At 37.2% G+C, this 19,960-nt stretch overlaps 1 protein-coding gene across 1 annotated transcript in view; it reads right to left on the bottom strand.

Moving 5' to 3' along the window:
- The window catches only part of myo15ab (myosin XVAb), a gene marked incomplete at both ends in the record, with an annotated part of 58,722 nt that overhangs the window by 12,367 nt on the left and 26,395 nt on the right, over positions 1–19,960 (bottom strand). Inside the window, 18 exons of the mRNA XM_079811976.1 lie at positions 451–562; positions 938–1,079; positions 1,166–1,284; positions 1,632–1,747; positions 1,875–1,950; positions 2,740–2,799; positions 2,914–3,029; positions 3,746–3,851; positions 5,290–5,383; positions 5,471–5,636; positions 6,824–7,106; positions 8,079–8,143; positions 8,225–8,296; positions 10,693–10,804; positions 11,668–11,753; positions 13,754–13,869; positions 13,963–14,157; positions 16,028–16,100. Coding sequence (XP_079668102.1) covers positions 451–562; positions 938–1,079; positions 1,166–1,284; positions 1,632–1,747; positions 1,875–1,950; positions 2,740–2,799; positions 2,914–3,029; positions 3,746–3,851; positions 5,290–5,383; positions 5,471–5,636; positions 6,824–7,106; positions 8,079–8,143; positions 8,225–8,296; positions 10,693–10,804; positions 11,668–11,753; positions 13,754–13,869; positions 13,963–14,157; positions 16,028–16,100 — 2,109 coding nt within the window. The remainder of the gene's footprint in view (positions 1–450; positions 563–937; positions 1,080–1,165; positions 1,285–1,631; positions 1,748–1,874; positions 1,951–2,739; positions 2,800–2,913; positions 3,030–3,745; positions 3,852–5,289; positions 5,384–5,470; positions 5,637–6,823; positions 7,107–8,078; positions 8,144–8,224; positions 8,297–10,692; positions 10,805–11,667; positions 11,754–13,753; positions 13,870–13,962; positions 14,158–16,027; positions 16,101–19,960) is intronic.

The following is a 19,960-nucleotide window of genomic DNA, read 5'->3' as shown; positions in this document are numbered from 1 at the left end:
AAATATTATTGCTATTTTAAATCATTGTTATCTAATATATTTCAAAATGTAATTTATTCCTGTGATGTCAAAGCTGAATTTTCGCACATCATTACTCCAGTCTTTAGTGTACATGATCCTTCAGAAATCATTCTAATATGATGATTTGTTTTTTCAAGAAACATCTCTTTAATAATCACAGCTAAAAACAGATGTGCTGTTTAATATTTTTGTGGAAACTGTGATATATTATAAATGTCTTTACTGTCACCTTTGATCAATTTAATGTATCCTTACTGAATAAAAATATAAATTTCTTAAAAAAAACCCTTTTGAATGGTAGTGTACTTAAACTCAGCAATATCTTGTATCCGGGTGCCAAATATTTCCCCCTGCTAAAAACAGCATGACATCAATGCTTGTGGGAAAGCCTTATAGATTTTAATGTGCGTATATGATTGCATTTCTCACCCTCCTCTAATCCATCCATGGCCTGCAGACGAATGATATCTCCTTTATGGAAGTTTAAAAGAGCTCTGTCCTCTGTGATGAAGTTTCTCTCTGCTACAACATACTCAGAGTCCTGTGAAGGAAGTCAAAAGTACATTATTGCATGTTAACACAAAATCAGAGCCTTCTTTGGCAGTGTAACAGCATCTTAAAGTCACCATGAAATCAAAATGCATTTAAAACATAAAAAAAAAAAAAAAAAAGTGAACTAAAAGTCAAAATAACTCTTGCAGCCACATCTCTTCTCTGATGACATGTTTACTGGCATGAGGGCGGGACAACCTGTCACTCACATGACATCACAGTATAGCAAACCACAACCATCCAATCAATTCCTGATAGACAAAATAAAGTCCCACCCTACATTTTTTCTTGTTCGAGAAGCCATCTTACCCACATTGGCAGCTTTAAGAAATTATGAGAAGAGAAATCAAAGCTTCTTCCGTACCTTCTTAAGATGAGAGATGAAGAGATCAATCATCTGTTTGATCTGAGGAGCTTTGGCTGAAAACAGAATCAGTTTCTCATTCATCAGATTAAACTCCAGCATGTTCTGAGACGGGATGGTCACAAACAGGATGTCTGTGTAGCTGTGGGAGAGAGCGAGAGTTTTGGCAATCAATCTTCACGAGGTTTAAGGCTGTCAGGTGGCTCAATGGCTGGATGGATGACGCACCTGTACGGACGGAGCACTCTGAAGTAGTCTGGAGCTGCAGTGCTGCTTTTCACTGTCTTTAGAAGTTTGATCCCAGAGTGAGATACTGCCAACACCTGTACTCCAGTACCCACACTGCCCTACAAACACACACACGTTGCGTTTTCATGTTTCATGGGGACTTTCCATAGACATAATGATTTTAATACTGTACAAACTGTATATTCTATCCCCTTACACTAACCCTACCCATCACCGAAAACTTTCTGAATTTTTTACACAGAAAAAAACACCACTTGGTATGATGTTTTCCTCATGGGCACCAAAAAATGTCCCCACAAGGACAAGGATTTCAGATATTGCCATCTTTTTGGGGACATTTTGTCCTCATACAGTAGGGCTTACCAGGCCACACACACACACACACTGGTGACATATCAGGCATAAGCACCACTGCACTAACAGTCTGCCAGGAAAAGGAACTCACAGAGGCAGGAAAAAGGCGAGAAAAATAAATCTCCCATGATTCCCTGGCCGCAGCTACCACAGCTTTCTTCACACTCTCATCCTGAACATCTGTGTTCGGCTCGATGCCATATTGCGCTATGAAACAAACACACATATCATACTAACAGCTCAGTGTAGTCATCAAAAACATTAAACTAAACATGCCCTGAGAAATGATTCCACATAGAAAATAAATGTAACTGTAAATGAATTGCTTTCTCACCAAACATGGATTTCATCTTCTGTCTCTCCTCTTTAGTAATGCGCACACAGGCCTCTGTAAACGTGTCATTGACAATCTGAAAAACATAATTTAAAGGTGAGAAATATATGACAAAATTATGGAATGAAGAATTAAGAGAGAAAAGAAATGTATTTGCCAAATTGCTAAATATTGTAATAAAAATGTTTGGGATAAGAAAAGAATTGAATGCTTTTATTCAGCTAGAATGCATAAAATGTATCAAAATTGACATTAAAGACTAGGGGTGTAACGATACCCTCATGTCACGATTTAATACATATCACGATACGATATTATTGCTATATTAGACATATGGTAAAAGGTTAACAAAAATGTACTGTTGATTAAAATGCTAAATTTGGTATTACATTGGGGATGGAAATGAATAGGCTTGGACCTGGTGTTGGTAATCTAAAGCACAGGAAAATGGTGACACCAGAATAAAAATATTCATGATTCTGAAGCTGAAAATACAGAATTATTTATATAATAATATATATATTATATATTTAAAATAATTCAAGCCACTTTTTACTGGTAACAAAAAGACATTTGGCACCAGGACCCACATATATTCCCCCACTGCATTATTATACATTATATTCAACATTATATATAGTAGTTTAATGAAGTACTGACACTAAAACTCTGTGAACTTGAATTTTTATCTCACACTATAATTGTTTATTTTGGGTGAACAGTACACAATACATATTGTCACTATCCACGATATATATTGTTACACCCCTAGTAAAGACTTTTACATTGTTACAAAAAAAAAAATTCTATTCATCAAAGCATTCTAGAATGATATTATGAAGGCGCTGTGTTTGAATCGCCTCACCTGTTTGAATATGAGGTCCAGCACTAGTGGATGGTTCCAACTGTCTTTGGGATAGAAGACCTACAGCAATTTGTACAGCAGCATTAGTGCTGAAACTGTGCTGTGTTCAAGATGATGTACAAAATGTTGGAGTACACACTCATAAAGAACAGATACATTAATACGGACACACACCTCCTTCCTGAGGTAGATTTTCCAGGGGACGTTTGTGTAGGTGTAATGCTCCTCTGTGCTGCTCCTCTGCAGCTGTGTTTGGGTGCTCTCAGATTCCACTGGAAGATCTCTGGACACTTGTGTGTGTGTATGACAGGTGGAGAAAAAGAGATGCTATACAGTAGGCATTATACATGTATACTGCTATCCAAAATTTATGGTAAGATTTTTTTTTGTTTTTGAAAGAAGTTTGTATTGCTCTTATAGATTTTAATGTGCGTATATGATTGCATTTCTCACCAAAAATACAATAAAATCCGTAATACTGTGAAATATTAGTACAATTTAAAACATTTTAAAATGTAATATAGTAGTGATGTCAAAGCTGAATTTTCAGCATCATTACTCTGTCATAATCCTTCAGAAATCTAGATCTTATCTTATTATTAACAATGTTGAAAACATTTGTGCCGTTTAATGTTTTTGTGAAAACCATGATACATTTTTCCTAAATTCTTGTATGAATAGAAAGTTCAAAAGAACAGCCTTTATTTGAAAAAGAAATATTTTGCAACTTTACTGTCTTTACTGTCACTTTTGATGCATCCTTGCTGAATAAAAGTATTAATTACTTAAAAAAAAACAACAAAAAAACTTATGAACAGTAGTTCATTGTAGTAGTCCAGTATATAGTTAATTGGTACTATATCATTACCATATTCATTTGCTATAGTATTTACATGGTAAGCCAAAGAATACCATGGTAATACCATCAAGGCAACGTTCAAGAAGAGATACAACTGTGATCATATCTGTTGTAAGCGATATGTGTGTGTGTTTGTGTGCTGTTTACCTGGTGGTGGTAAAGTCAGTGGTGGTTCTGGTGCTTTCTTCTTGCTGCTTTTAGTTGGTTTGAGGCCTCTATCTCTGGACACAGCGGCTGGAGTGGGAGGCTTTCTCTACACAAACAGTTATTACAGCACAAGATATTATATTTTGCAAAGACAAAAACATTTTGTGCACAATATGTCCAGGAATGTGTATAAAGAAAGAAAATAGGGAATTTTTTTTAATTTAATGCTGACATTAAGTCGTTGCAATTAATAGGTTTAAACAAATTTGTATTTTGTTTCAAACAAGACCAAAACATCCTGAGATTTAAATGCAGCTATATGGAGGGGGCCACCAAGTCGATGTATCAGAGTGGTAATGCGCTTTATGTATCGCTCTCTGCAATGCCAAACACATAACGGTAATTGATCATAGCCTTTGGCTTGACTACGTTATCAAACAGTTAATAATGTGTTGCTAACATTACACAAACCATGTTCCTATACACCATCTCAGAGTCACGCAGCTGCCTTTTTAAAAATCGACATCTTTAGAAACGCTTTGAACATCATAAGTCAGAGGAGAAAAGCCCCGCCCCGCTCCACACGTTGACGGGATTGGTTACTCAGCAGTCATGTTGACTGATGAATTTTCACATGGTCTGTCTAACAGGGATACTTCACCCAAAAAGGAAATTTCTGTCATTAATTACTCACCCTCATGTCGTTCGAAACCCGTAAGACCTTTGTTCATCTTCGGAACACAAATGAAGATCTTTTGGATGAAATCTAAGACCTTTCTGTCCCTCCATTGACAGCTCCGCAACTACCACTTTGACGCTTCAAAAAGTTCTTAAAGAGATCGCAAAACTAATGCATATGAATTGAGCGGCTATGTCCAAATTTTCTGAAGAGACTCGATCGCTTTATATGATTGAATTTAGGCTTTTATTCACATGTAAACATTGAACTCACACATAATTTGTGGTAAACGGAAGCTTGACATGCAAGAACCAGTGAGGTTCATTCTTGTGTTACGCATCATATTTGAGCTTCCACAAGAACCAATGAGGTTTGTTCTCGTGTGTCAAGCAGGTTCGGTTGAGCTTCTGTTTATGTTCACTGATCAATGTTTATATGTGAATAAAAGCCTAAATTTAATTCTGTTCATCATATAAATCTCTCCATAAAATTTGGACTAAACCACTCAATTGGATTAGTTTTACAATCTAAGTCTAGTTGCGTATGCTGTCAATGGAGGGACAGAAATCGTTTAGATTTTTATAAAAAATATCTTCATTTGTGTTCCGAAGATGAATGAATGTCTTACAGATTTCAAATGACATGAGAGTAAGTAATTAATGAAAGAATTTTCATTTTTGGGTGAACTAACTCTTTAAAGCATATTAAAATCACCACATAGAAATAAACAACATTAAAACTTGATTTTCACCACAGGGGCTCTTTAAATGATTAGTTATTAGCAAGCAACCTGTAATAGCTCAGACATGCTTTAAATAGTTAGTACAGAAGTGAGAGAGGTAGACACAAATAAAAACATACACACCTCTGGAGGAGGCGGATTGTCCATCTGTGTTTTTAGGATCTGCATTGCCTCATCATGTGGGTTCAACTTCTTGACAAAACCTTTACCATCTCGCCTGTCAACAAACGCATGGCATTCTTGGAGTTTAGAAGCTTAATAATAAAATAATCTGATTGTAGGAGAATATGCACAGGTAACACACCTCTGTCTCTGCGGCACAGGTTCTGGGACTGGAGTTTGATATTGTTTAATGATGTCTTTAATATTATGGCTGGGAACGATGTGCTCGGAGTTAGAGACAGAATATTTAACCACCTCTGAGCCAGGAGCCGAAGCAGAACGCATGGGACCCGTGACCGCAACAGGAGCTGAGAGACAGAAAGAAAAAGAGGGATGGGGTTGGAATATACAGAAGTTACAGAAAATGCATTTGTTTCAATTGTTGGACATAACTTGTTTTAAATACACAGATATATGATTAAATGCAATCACACCATGTCTTTTAGCTGGTCTGCTGTCAAGGTTAATTGGTGCAGCGGGGGCTTGTTTCTTCCCTAATGTCCCATTAGATGATGCAGCCTGAAAATCATTTAGCCAAAGGTAATAAATCATCATCAAAACAAAAAAAACAGTTTTTATATTAAAATATATAAACAGACACACAGACTAGATAAATATAAGTGACTAAAAATGAACTACAGTCAATCAAAGTGCAATTAGAAGCACTTTAGTTGCAGTGTAATACGAAAAAGATACAGTATTAATGATAAGAATCAATAAAAAACAATTGCTTCAAATAACACAACACATCAAAATAAAAAAGCACCACTGTCAACCATATTATATCATAAAAATATAAAATGATTTACACAAACTGATAGCAAGCTATTGTTAGTTGGTCAGTACGATTTTTAAAAATGCTTTTAAAAGAAGTCTCTAATGCTCACCAAAGCTGCATTTAATTGATAAAAAATACAGTAAAACAGCAATATTGTGAAATATTATTACAATTTAAAATGTTCTATTTTAATTTATTCCTGTGATGTCAAAGCTGAATTTTCAGCATCATTACTCCAGTCTTCAGTGTCACATGATCCTTCAGAAATCATTCTAATATGATTTGCTTCTCAAGAAACATTTTTTATTATTATCAATGTTGAAAACAGATGCTTCTTATTATTTTTTCTTGATTCTTTGATGAATATAAAGTTCAGAAGAACAGCATCTATTTGAAATCTTTTGTAACATCACACAAGTCTTTGCTGTCACTTTTGATCAATTTAATACTTCCTTGCGGAATAAAATTTCTTTAAAATAAAATCTTACTGACCTCAAACTTTTGAATGGTAGTGTATTTATGTTCACATTATTGATTTAGCAAATGCTTTTAACCACAGCAAATGAGGAACATCATGAGCAATTTGTCAATAGAGTCAACAATATTCCTAGTACACGTTTACAGTATAAACTAGATTATATCAACACTTGGGCACCTGTGTAGTCTTGGTGTTCCGTGGCTGCGTCGTTGGGGGGTTGTTCTTCTTCAGGGGCTCACCTTGCCCTTCTATGGTGCTAGGGGTGGTGTAGATCGAGGTGGAGGCGACGGCCGGGTGAGGGGTCACTGGGGGGCTTGTGTATGCGGACAGGGGAAGTGGGGAATAAGGGCTGGGGGGCATGTTTGCATAGGGGCTGGGAGGAATGGCGGGGTACGGGCTGGGCGGCAGAGTGCTGTAAGGAGTGGGAGGAGGACTGGTTGGGGGGCTGGTGAGGGGAGACATTGGTGGACTGGACACTGGACTGGTCACCATAGCCATCGCCTGCATGGTCATCTGCTGAGCCTGAAGTTGTAGGGACAGTTTAGAGACACAGGGTGACTTAAAACACTTGAAAACCAGTTCACACCAAGAACGATAACTATAAAGATAACTATATTAGCGTCCACACCAGTGGATGATATCTTTCTGTTTATTCTAAGTGTGCTGCAGTTTTGTCATCTGTCGCTTTAAATGCTCACGCTCTCCATCTGAATGGATTCTGATTGGCTGTCATTGTTTTTGTCATTCATCAGCTGGAAAGTGATTCCTACAAGATTGTTTCCCTGAATCTTTATAGTTGTGATGTGGATGTACGATATGGCCACTCGTTTATATTTAAAAAAAAATTTTAGAACTACATGTTTATCGTTATCATTATAGTTATCGTCCTTATCGTCTTTTGGTCGAAAGGATTTTTTTTTTTTATATTTTGTCATGTTGTATTATGTCATGTTGTAAAATGCATACAATTTTACATTAATTTTCTTTTAAAATTTTTTTACATCAAAATATGTCAAAATGTAACAGACAATATGAAAAAAAAGTAATAAAAAAAACTAAAATAAAAAGTAAACTAAATCAGTGTTAATTTAGTATAATTGATATACTATATAGTTTTTGTTAACATTTCTATTTAATTTTAAAGTTTGTTTTTGTCATTTTTATTATATACTTTTTTTAAATGTCAATATAGTTTTTTATTATTTTTCATTTATTATTTTTATTTTTAAATCAAGTTAAACTAAAATGAGAAGTTTTGACTTGGTAACTAGCTAAAATAAAAAAAGTTTAAGCTTTATATATTTTATTTTATTTCAGTTAACGTTTATTTCATGTTTTTTGTATGGTTTTAGTTTTAGTTAACAATAATAACTCTTTAGCTAAACAAAAAACTAAACAAGCAAAAAAAGTCATATGGTTTGAAACAACATGAGAATGAGTAAATAAGAATTTTCATTTTTGGGAGAGTTTTTATATTAATAAAGACTGCAGTACCATAATGACGGCTTGCTGGTTGATGATGGTTTGTTGCTGTTGGGCCAGGACAGTTTGCTGTGGGTCTGAGGGGCAGAATTAAAAGACTGAATAGTTGTCCATTACTTCAAGCCCTGTAAAACTGATGGCATTTTAATTAGAAATACCTGGCACTAGGGGCACCGCTGGCACACTGGGCATGGCTGAAGTGCCTGGTATGGGTGGCAGAACTCTAACTGCTACAAAATACACATAACAGAAAAATATCACACACACACGGCCCATCACATAATTAAATTATGTACAGTATGTGGCCGTTCATAATTGAGTCCAGCTTAAAAGATCAGCATAGCTGGTCCTCAGGTTGGGATTCTGGTGTGCTGGTGTCTCTACCAGACTTCTTAATTTTACTGCTGCTTGACCAGAATCGTTAGTCAAGTCAAATTTATTTGTATAGAGCTTTTCACAATACAGATTGTTTCAAAGCAGAATGTTAACCATATCTTAATAATATTTATGCCTTATACTGTAGTACCATTTAGTAGATTAGAGCTGGGTGATAATGCAGTTTATGACGATACAAGCAATCAACCAGATAAGATATTCTATATAGTCAGGGCTTGACATGAACTTTTTTGCTCACCAGCCACTGGCTAGTGGTTTTCCAAAGTTACTAGCCACTCAGCATTTTCAATGGCCAAAAAATGCTCAAAATTTCAATTTTGACATCGATACCATGGGGAAAACTGCCACATAAATATTTGGCAGCAGGTATATTAGGCTGCTGTCACTTTAAAGACCTGATGCACAGATTCATTATACTATTACACATGCGCTTTCTTTCTCATCTGTTTATGTTCGCTTAAAACATAACTGACTGTGTTTATGTGAATACTTGCCAAAACCGGCATTTTGACATTATTTTGTATGTATTTGATTGTTTAAGCGCAAATAAGCAGCGAAAAAGAAGTCAATTTAGTACAGAGAGGCGGCTTTACGTGCACATACTTTGGGTGTGAGCACAAAATCTGGGAGAATGAGTAAAATGATATAATAATAATAATAAAAAAAATATTATTATTATATTATTTAAAATTACGCGCAATATGTGCAATCCTATGCAGAAATCAAAGCCCTTTAAACCCAAATATATTAATCCAGTGCAGTGAGTGAGTGAGGGGAGGCGGGTTTGTGTGTCAACTCGCTGTCGGAGAGATGAGAGAGCGAGAAATCATAGCTGGTATCGTGTATCTGTTCTTTGGGAAATGAGTATTGGGAGAGTTTTGGCAACACTGCATTGCACTTACTTTATTATTTCAGATGCCTTTTTAAAAGACTACAATTGAAAAATGTAATATACGCGTGTGTTACACGCCACTGCTATAATTCACCGCATTTGGTGGGTTGGCGGGTATTAATGTCAAGCTCTGGGGCTGTATTCACAAAACATCTTTATGCTAAAAGTAGCTCCTAACTTGCCGATTTGGGAGAAACTCTTACAAAATAAAGGGCGTGTCAGTCATAATTTTAGGACTCAAAGAGTATTTCACAAAGCATTTTGGCTCTAAAACTAGCTCCTGAATCTGTGAAAAGTTAGGAGTATTCAAGAGGACTCCTAAGTCACTAAAACCAAATTACAAACAATCCTAATGGATGTTGCGGACCTTTATCCCCTTTATCACCTCCACTTCGCTACCTATCTACTCACTGTCCTAACATAATAAAAAGGCAAAGATGTCAAAAATGATAAATAAATTAAGAAAGAAAGAAAATAATGTCTGATTACTTGTGGCAGTTGTTTCACAAGTTCACACTTAATGATCGGATAGAGTAAAAGAGTAAAAATAAGCCGTCATTTTTTTTTTTTTTGCTGTGCTGCCCGAGGGGATCGAGGGCTCAGAGCTCGGAATTTAACCCAAACCAGAGAAGGCTATTCCCCTGTATCCCTGGCTGGGGCGAGAGTGAGAAGTCGGGGTGGCAAAGGGATGCAGAAAACTGTTGAGGTAACTAGGCGAGTCGGCTGTGTATACTGTATATATGCCTCCTCTCGAGCTGATTAACTTTGTTTATAAAACTTAATTTGTTGCTTGAATTCTGCAATCTCTCAAGATGCAGACATGTAAGAGGCTGACAATTAACTGAACATATACTTGATTAATTAGTGACACTTAGCCTAATTTTTTATATTTTAATTTGGATATGGCAATATTTTGATTTTAAAAACTTTATTTGAATATGGCAATAAGATATTTATATGATTAAATCATTGACCCAGACCCCTCTCCCATCAGCCAATCACTGTGTTCATAGTTAGTAAGCGTGTTGACATCATCCATAGCAATGAGGTCAACCCCGCCCTTTCTCTCAGCTTCTTCTTCTCTTCGACTGATGCTAGAGACTGTGGTCTTTAGCTCCCTTTTTAGCGCGCCCACCTCCCAGAGACCCGGGTTTGAGGCCTGCACAGAGCGGGGCGAGTAGGACCTGACGGGTTACATATGTATGCAGATAAAATTGGATACGTTTTGCAGGCAGTCCCGCACCAAAACCAGCATAAACCAGCCTGGACCAGCAAAGAAATTCCTGCTTTTTTAAGCCGGGCTTCTCAGCAGAGAGCATTAAGTGGATGTGTGTTTACCTCCAGGCTGAAGAGAGGCTGTGAGAGTGACTCTAGCAGGGGACTGTGCTTCATCCCCACCTACACCTCCTCCACCCTTCATCCTACCAGACAAAACTGATGCATCAAGGTCCTACATATAAAAGAATAATCCAGTTAGTTACTAAGACCGCATGCGTCAGAGTACTAAAGCAACAACAACAAAAAAATCCATTGAAGAAGATTAACAACCCATTTTTACTTTCATAAAATTTTCCAGTCAGTCCAGCTAATGTCCATAAACACCATTCTGGAGTAAAAAGATCAGACAATGTTACTAAGTTTCCAACAGCTGCCATTTTGAGCACTGCATTTTTCTTACTAATTATTTTGAGCCATCTGTCTCCTCTTTATACTGTATCTGGAGATTCCTTAATGGTTTTCATGCTGTAAAGGTTAAACATCCACACTGGTTGAATTGGACTCTTTGTGTTAGTATCTTAAATTGTGAAAAAGAGCCTAAAAGCTACATTTGCATTCCATGAAAGAAGGTAAACAACCTATTTTTATTTTCATAGTATATTTCTGAATAAAACAAGATATTCAATGATAAATAAAATGTAGGGCTCCAACCACACAGAGGAGTGAGTAAGACCATGCTTTCACACATTTTTACTGTTTTGTTCTGTTTATATAACAGAGATGAGAGAAATCTCATTGATTTAACTTGTGTGTGTAGTTTACTGCATGACTCTTGGTCATTCTCTGCATGTGGGATAAACCTCATTAAAAAATTACACCCTCATTTGTTTACTCCTTTCCTAGTGCTCTGTGTAAAATGATCATAGGAAGCACAGCCAAACATACACACAAACCCACAATCAACATTCACATAAATGAGACTGTGAGAATAACAGTAACCCTGTAAAGCAATCTTTTATACTCTCACTCTCTCTTACACACACATTAATGGTTAATTGACATTTGTGTGTGTGAGTTAATCAGATGTCACCGTACTCCAGTTCCATCAGACAGAACTGGGTCAAAGAGGCTGTCCAAATACCGGTCCATCCCGCGAGTGGCATCATAGGGTGGTTCTGAGTCTGATAAAGACAGAAAGAGAAAGAGGAGAGAGAGTGTGAAAAATAATGCAAAACAAAACAAAACAGTACCTTCCTCTTGTTCTGCAGCAAGATTACTTATACTTAAAAAATACATCCCAATACACAACTGTTCAAAAGTTTGAAGTCAGTATGATTTTTAAAAAAGAAATGAATACTTTTATTCAGCAAGGACACATTAAATTGATCAAAAGTCAAAGTAAAGACATTTATAATACAAAAAATTTCGGTAGCACTTTATTTCCTGTTCCGCATTTACACACTATGTAGTTAGTTATACCTAGGTACTAACCCTGAACCAACCCCTAAACCTAACCTTAACCCCTGTAGTAACTTATATTACCCAGTACTTTCTTTGGTAACTACACTGTAAGTACAATGTAAGTACACATAATGTAAAATAAAGTATAACCAATATTTCTATTTCAAATAAATGTTGTTCTTTTGAACTTTCTATTCATCGAATTATCTGGTTTCCACAAAGTATTTTCAAGTTTGATAATAAAAATGGTTTCTTGTGTATTAAAGGAATCATTTAATAAAGAATCTAATCTAATCTAATCTAATTACAAACATAGTAGTTCATTAAACTATAAAAAATTACTGTAATTTATTCCCCAGTTAAAAAAAGATAATTCATGGAAATTATCTGATGCCAGAGAGATTAAAACATTCTCACAAGACCTTAAGCGAAAAAAAATGTTAAGTGGATCAGAGAAAATGGTAATCAAAACACATTTTTCATGTGTTCATTAAAGGGTAACTTCAGTGATTTAGCATTGGGCTTTGTATCAGTAGAAACCCGGTAGTATATTCAAATTATGGTACTTTCCCCCCTCATATCTCCCTGAGACGAGAGAATTATGCATTTTATTTCTGGAAAAAATTCTCAGATGACACAAATATCATCATTTTACGTCATCGGAGGATTTTTTGGCCAGAGGCTAAAGACTACAGCCACTAGATGGAGCTAGTTCCGCATGTTATCAACCCGCCCACAGGGGGGAGATCTCACGCACAGAATGTAAGACACAGCACAGACAATCATAATGGAGCGCGGTACAGAGTAAAGTGTTTCAACTTTTCAATGAATTCCTGTGATAGTTTAGCTTCCATATGCGATCTGAAAATGTGCCAGACTGGCGCTTAATGTTACCTCAGCTCTGCTCAGCTCTTTGTGAGGAATGAAATCTAACTCCTGCTGCGTCTGTGCCGTCACTTTCGTTCGGCTCACTCACACTTTATTGAAAAGACACGTTCAGTTTTTAATTGTAGTGTTTATTCTCTAACTGAACAAAATTATTGTATTACTATGAAGATCAAAACGACGGTGTACGGAGAGGCCTCGTAGGGCAGCGAAGCAATTGCATTCTGGGAGTTGTTGTCTCTCATCCACATGAGACAAAAATACATTTTCTGTCTTTTCTCAGTCTAGAAGGCACCAAATTCAAAAATAATTTCACATTTCTACAGCACAAATGACCCAGTTTAAATACAAAGCTTAATGCTAATTCACTGAAGTAACCCTTTAACACAAAAATCTGTGAAGTGAAAAAGTGAAGAAAATAACACTGGCTTGTTCTGCCTCAAAAACATTATTAATGATCAATGACCTGAACATTTCACCCCTGCAAGACCTATTAAACCTGTATAATGTTACTCATCCTCTGGACATAAACAGAGAAAGGTTACACGAACACCATCGGGGTTAGTTTAGCTGTATATAATCTAGCCATTCTGTGTGTATCTGATTCTACTTTACATGCAGGGCAGTAGATCTTCTACTACTGATTAAAGCAGGGCTGAAGTTTAGTGTTTCTTGAGGTTATGCTCGGTTATTCATGACTCATGAGACAGACCACTAGGCCTATTGGTGGAATAACAATCACCGGCCAATCAGATTGGGAAGGGTCAACGACCTTATGTCTTTTCACTTAGGAACAAGTGTGAGCGAAACAAGTAAGAATGAAAAAGGAGGCTACCTAGACTGTAGTGGCCTTCAGAAATCGGTAGGCTGTTGGTTGCAATGGCGCTCGTTCGGTTGGCATACGAAAGTGGCCCCTCATCATCCTCTTCAAATCCAGTGCCAAAGAGACTTCTGCATACAAACGTATGTATTAAACATGGTCACAACAATGCAGTATAACTGAAATGTGGGAGAACGACAAAATATGTTGGGATGCATACATACATGCTTGCGTTAGGTCGTGCTCTGCTGGGGTCTTCAGTAGAGATTATGAAGTATGTTTTCTGTTTAGGGAAGTCTGGCAGCAGCTCCAGGTCACACACCAGATCGAGAACATAATCGTGACCCTCTAATTCCACCCACTGCGCCAGCTCCTTCATCAGAACGGACCAACCCCATCGACTCTCAATGGACACGCCCCTACAGGATGGTCGTTACCATGGTTACTGACACAACAGGCTGAAATCACTAGACAACACACTAGGGATCATATACTTGCTGACTTTGTAAATGGTTACAGACAGGGCTTGACATTAACACCATTTCAGCAGTGGCGTCCAACTAGCCACTTTGACGGGTTAAATTTTATTTCTGTCAGGACCACTATCGTCAAAGATGATTGAAAATTAGCATATAGTTTAGATTGGCGGTATGCTTCTGTTCTGGGCAAGAACTCCCTAGCATGGATGAGAGCAGGGAGGGCAGCGATAAACTCCCCTTAGGGTGAACAGAACAGAACCAACAATGTATTGCAGAGGTCATTATTGTCAAAATTTAAATGTACAACATAATTCGGGAATTTATTCTGATTCAAGGGGAATTAGAATACCAAATCCTGACTGACGAGAGGAGGATCTGGGGATGGAGGAGGGTAATTATCTCCGGAAAAACGCGATACCTGCTGATAATACTGAAGGAGCTTTAAATGTATGCTGTGATAGACATCGTATCCCTATAGGTAGACGTGATCCGCTGAAAGTCAGCTGATGCGAGCTTGACTAACGTGATCTGCAAGAACTAGTGCTACGCTTGATATATAATATATACAATTGAATATTTTTAAATTGTGGTCTTTTAAAAATGCATCTGAAATATTAAACTAAGTGCAATGTACTGTTGTCAAAAATATAGATTTTTCGATACATATCAATGCTGAAATATCTGAAACGCTTCCAATACTCATTTCCCACAGAACAGATACATCATACCAGCTGCACTTTCTTGCTCTCTCATGATCTCACCTACAGCGAGTACACACACAAACCCGCCTCTCCTTACTCAATCGTTTCATTTGCTCCAGATCAGTATTGTTGGTGTTACAAGGCTTGAATTTCGGTGTGGGATTGCATGTATTATGCATAATTTTACTCATTCCCACAGATTTTGTGCTCACACCCAAAGTGTGCGCACATAAAGGCGCCTGGTCCGTGTACGTTCATTCGTTTTCTATATAATATTGAAAGTGGAAAAATTAGAAAACGGCTAATTTATTCGTTTAAAAAAGAAAAGAAAAAAAAAAGTGCATTCGGCTTGATTTTATATTTTTATGTTCAGGGATAGAAAATGGATATATGGTTTGAATATTTGATTTCCACGTATGGACGGGCATGAAACGCCCCTTTCCGCTGATTGGTTAACTAAAGATCAACCCGTGCCGCTTTCAGTTCTTCCACAGTTCCGTGCAGAATAACAGTCCTCCAATGCTGGACGGATTCTTAAAATGTTTATTATAAATAAATTATCTCATAGTGGAAATATGTAGCATTCATATCTATTATTTTAGACAGCACACTGAGTTTTGGATAAGGGATGAAGCTGAAATATGATAATAGTCAGTCAGTGAGTCATTCATTCAACCAATTTGTTCAAAACACTGATTCATTCAGGAATGAAGCAAATGGCTGTCTATGAATCATTCACTCAACCGAAACATTTAAAGAATCAGATTCATTCATAAACACCCCATCTACGCGCTGTCCAGTGGGTCATGCAGCTTTGCCACGCAGATTTTGATAGTTGGACAACTAAATAAAACCAGTATGTGTTCTGAAATGGGCTCAAAAAGTCTGAAGCTAGAAAAAATGTGTCTGTTCCCATCATACACTACATGATTTTCTGCTAAATCTGTCAACTCCGACTACCTCAAATCTTCAGATTGGCTCTGATTTTCAGCAACTAGTGTTGACTCGCCCAGATTGTAATTTGAGGCAAAAATCTGTGTAAAAGTATTCCAGCATTAAGATGCTGTATCTTATATTTTCTCTAAAAATTAAATGAAAAAAAAAATCACCTGTGTTGTAGAACGTCTCCTGCAAGGCCCTCTCCATTGGTCCAGGAATGGACAGGACACAAGAAAGAGACACCTACGAAGAGATAATCAAATAAAACTGGCTCAAATAAAAAAAAAAAACCAATTCTCTCTGTTATTCTGGTCTCCAGATACAGCCCGGTCCTTCCTCCTAGTCTAAATCTATACTTTTTGTGTTTTTATGATCTTCCAGGTTAAAATCATAAGTCGGATAGCTTAGGAAAATAACCCCATACTACTTCTCAACCTAAACTGGAGTTTCCATTTCTATAAAATACAGATGGTATACAAATTAAGATTTTTTAATTTTTAAATTTTTTTTCTTCGAATGAACAAGACTCCATACAGTATATACCGATGAGCAAAAACACCTGACTTATGACCACCTTCCTGATATGCTGTTGGTCCTCCATGTGCTGCCAAAACTGCTCCGACCGACCGAGACATGGACTCTACAAGACCTCTGAGGGTGTCCAGTGATATCTGGTACCAAGACAATAGAAGTATATCCTTCAAGTCCTGTAGGTTGTGAGGTAGAGCCGTCTTTTAAGACTTTTTGGTCCAGAACATCCCACAGATACTCAATTAGATTGAGATCTGGGGAATCTGGAGGCCAGGGGAACACCTTGAACTCTTCATCCTGTTCCTCAAGCCATTCCTGAACAATGTGTGCAGTGTGGCAGGGTACATTATCCTGCTAAAGGAGGTCACTTCCACCAGGGAACACCATTGTCTTGAGGAGGTGTACCTGGTCTGCAACAATGTTTAGGTAATTGTGTCAAATTTACATCCAAATGAATGGCCGGAGTCAGGGTTTCCCAGCAGAACATAGTCCCAGAGCATCACACTCCCTCCACCGGCTTGTCATCATCCCACAGTGCATCCTTCTGTTTGCTCGGACCAGATGGGATAGCTTTCGTTGCCCTTGTGCATTGACGAGCCTTAGGCGCTAAACACCCTGTCGCCGGTTTGTGGTTTGTCCCTCCTCTGACTACTGTTGGTAAATTCTCACCACTGCAACCCACAAGCCTTGCCATTTCAGACATACTCTGACCCAGTCGCCTTTCCATAACTATTTGGCCTTTGTCACAGTCGCTCAAATCTTTATTTTTACCTATTTCTCCTGGAGAATTGAGAAATGATTGTTTGCATATCATCTACCAAAACATTAATATGTGGCCTTGTTAGAAGATGATCAACAATATTCTCTTCATCTGTGACTGGTCATAATGTTTTGGGTTCTTTTGGGTATAGTTTGTGATCAACACACAGGAGAAAAATCTTCAATAAGAGGCCATTAATACCTGTAGCTTGTAATGGTTATGTAACTGTAAGAGAATTGACGGGTGGAAAGAGTAGTCAAGATAATGCAGACTGACCATCTTATCTGTACCAGCACCCACACACTCATCCAGATACACACACACACACACACACACACACACACACACACACACACACACACACACACACACACACACACACACACACACACACACACACACACACACACACACACACACACACACACACACACACACACACACACACACACACACACACACACTATCACATATCTACTAATCTGCTCCAGCTCAAACAGGCGAGGACAGAGAGACAGTGTAACTGGATGAGAGAAGGAGTGAAATAAAGCAGAGAGACAGAGAGAGTGAGCGAGATTAGATGAAAGAGGAGAGGCTGAAAGAAAGATATAGGGAGTGACAGAAGAAGAGATTAAATAGATGAGAGGAAAGGATGGACAGATGACACCAGACCTGATTTGCATCCTGACCTGACATTAACATCCATTATTTGAGATAGACAGCAGAAATGGGGACAGGAAATTGAGGCGAGAGAGAGAGAGAGAGAGAGAGAGTGCACTGACACTTTTGGACGAGAACAAAAACTCTAACTGAATTGAGCTGGGTGATAACACTACTGTCTTCTTTAGAGCTGCTTTATAGCTGAATCAACTTGGTGTCATAACATTTTATAACATTGACGCTGTTATTGAACTGATTTGAATTAACTTTGATTGAACTGACTTGAGCTGAATAATGGCACTATTGTCTTCTGTAGAGCTGCTTATAGCTGAATTGAACTAGTTTCGTAATTGATGATCTTTACACAGAACTGAACTGAATCAACACTGAACTGACCTCAGCTGGAAAAATGACACTATTGTCTTCCGCAGAGCTGCATAATTCGAATTTGTGTCATATTTGATGAAGTTTACATCATTGATTCTGTTGTTTTCCTATTTATTACTGTGAAGCTGCATTGTGTCACAGTCATGGTCTGTTTGTTTTGGTTTTCTGTTATCACATGTTCCTTTGTTCAGTTTCCCGCCTCTTGTCTGTCTCCCCGGTTAACATCATTATTAGTTAATCTGTTTCAGCTGTGTTATCATTATCCTCTTGGTTTTCACTATATAAGTTCCTCCCATTCCTTCAGTCTCTGTCCGATCTCAGTTATGTCATGTGTGTTGTGCGATCACCTGTCTGACTTCCTTGAGAATACTATATTAAACTCAGTTTGAGAAAGTATATTGTCTATTGCCTGTTGTTTTCTGACATTGTAGCTTTCTTTTAAAACCAAGGGAGCTGCCTAAATAGACATAGTAATAATTTTTTTTTTACTCACGATTATTTGCTATTTTTTTATATGCACACATTCGCTCTTAATCATATGCCTAATATGCTGAAAACAGCTCCATTATTATTTCTTGTCACATTCAGTTACAAATTAGATTAATCACATAAATGATAGCCTATATTTTCAATTCCAAATGGTGAAATAATTTTTTTTTTTTTTTTTGCATCGCTGGATATTATTGTCGGCTTAAAACTATTGTAAAATGTTAAATATTGACATTTTACCTTGCAATTCATGCTCAGTTTCTGTGAACAGTAAAGCCTGCCTTCTGTGATTTGACTGCCATCTCAAACATTTTGCCATTGAGTGCTGTTTTGGGGTAATTTAGCCATATCTAATGAGTGAGGAGGTACTGTATGTGTACTATTCAGTGTCTACGGTGGTTATGCCATGCATGAATAATAAAATAAATTTTTTTGAAGCAGTAACATGTGATGCACTTAATGTAAAAAACATATTTTAATTCATTTTATTTTTGATTTATTTTAGTGTTATTTCTAAGTCCTTTAAGAGAGGAATTTTTGAGCCATATCATTCTTTGGGTTTAAAAAGCAAATCTGAAGTAATGTGGCACCATCCTAAAGGGGTCTGAACAGGAAATGACGACATAAAAATCAGTATTAGTTTGAAATCCGATTTTGCTCATAGTTTGTTAACTAACGTATTTCCTCAAATAAAAGCCTGTAGTCAATTAAATCTGATAGTGGCCGGGGGCGTGGTCAGCACAAACAAATAAAGGCCGGTCTTAAATTAAGGCCGGGGAACAATTAGTGTGGATAATCTCCTAAGTGCCTTTCATTTAATGTGCATTCAAGTTCATCGTAATGTACAGTAGGGTTGTGCAGATGGACGATACCATTGTGTGCGACGCACACTAATCCTGGTCTCTTTTATAGTTAACCTAAAAACTTTGCAGGGATTGCTCTGTAAATTAAATTGAGACTATAACTGATGCATATGCTATTTTAAATACTGTCCATGCCAGAGACGTGCCGTGTTAGTCTGTGAAAATACCGTGTCAGGCAGGCTACACAAATATTGATCTTGACAATGTTAGCCTCTTGTCTTACTCTGCATTTAACTTAAAATATTTTATTTTGTACAAGAAAACAATAGGCTTCAAAATAAATTATGGTATTGAAATATTGTAAAGTAGTCATATGAACTACACGAACGAACGTTTAAAAAACAATATGCAAAATCAAAATTGACTAGCTCCATAACGGATTGAGAAAAGTGCGCGCAACCTATTGGAAACCG

Source organism: Gobio gobio (genome assembly GCF_949357685.1).
Source record: "Gobio gobio genome assembly, chromosome: 3".
Lineage (NCBI taxonomy): Eukaryota > Metazoa > Chordata > Actinopteri > Cypriniformes > Gobionidae > Gobio > Gobio gobio.
This window is presented reverse-complemented; position numbering and strand designations above follow the sequence as displayed.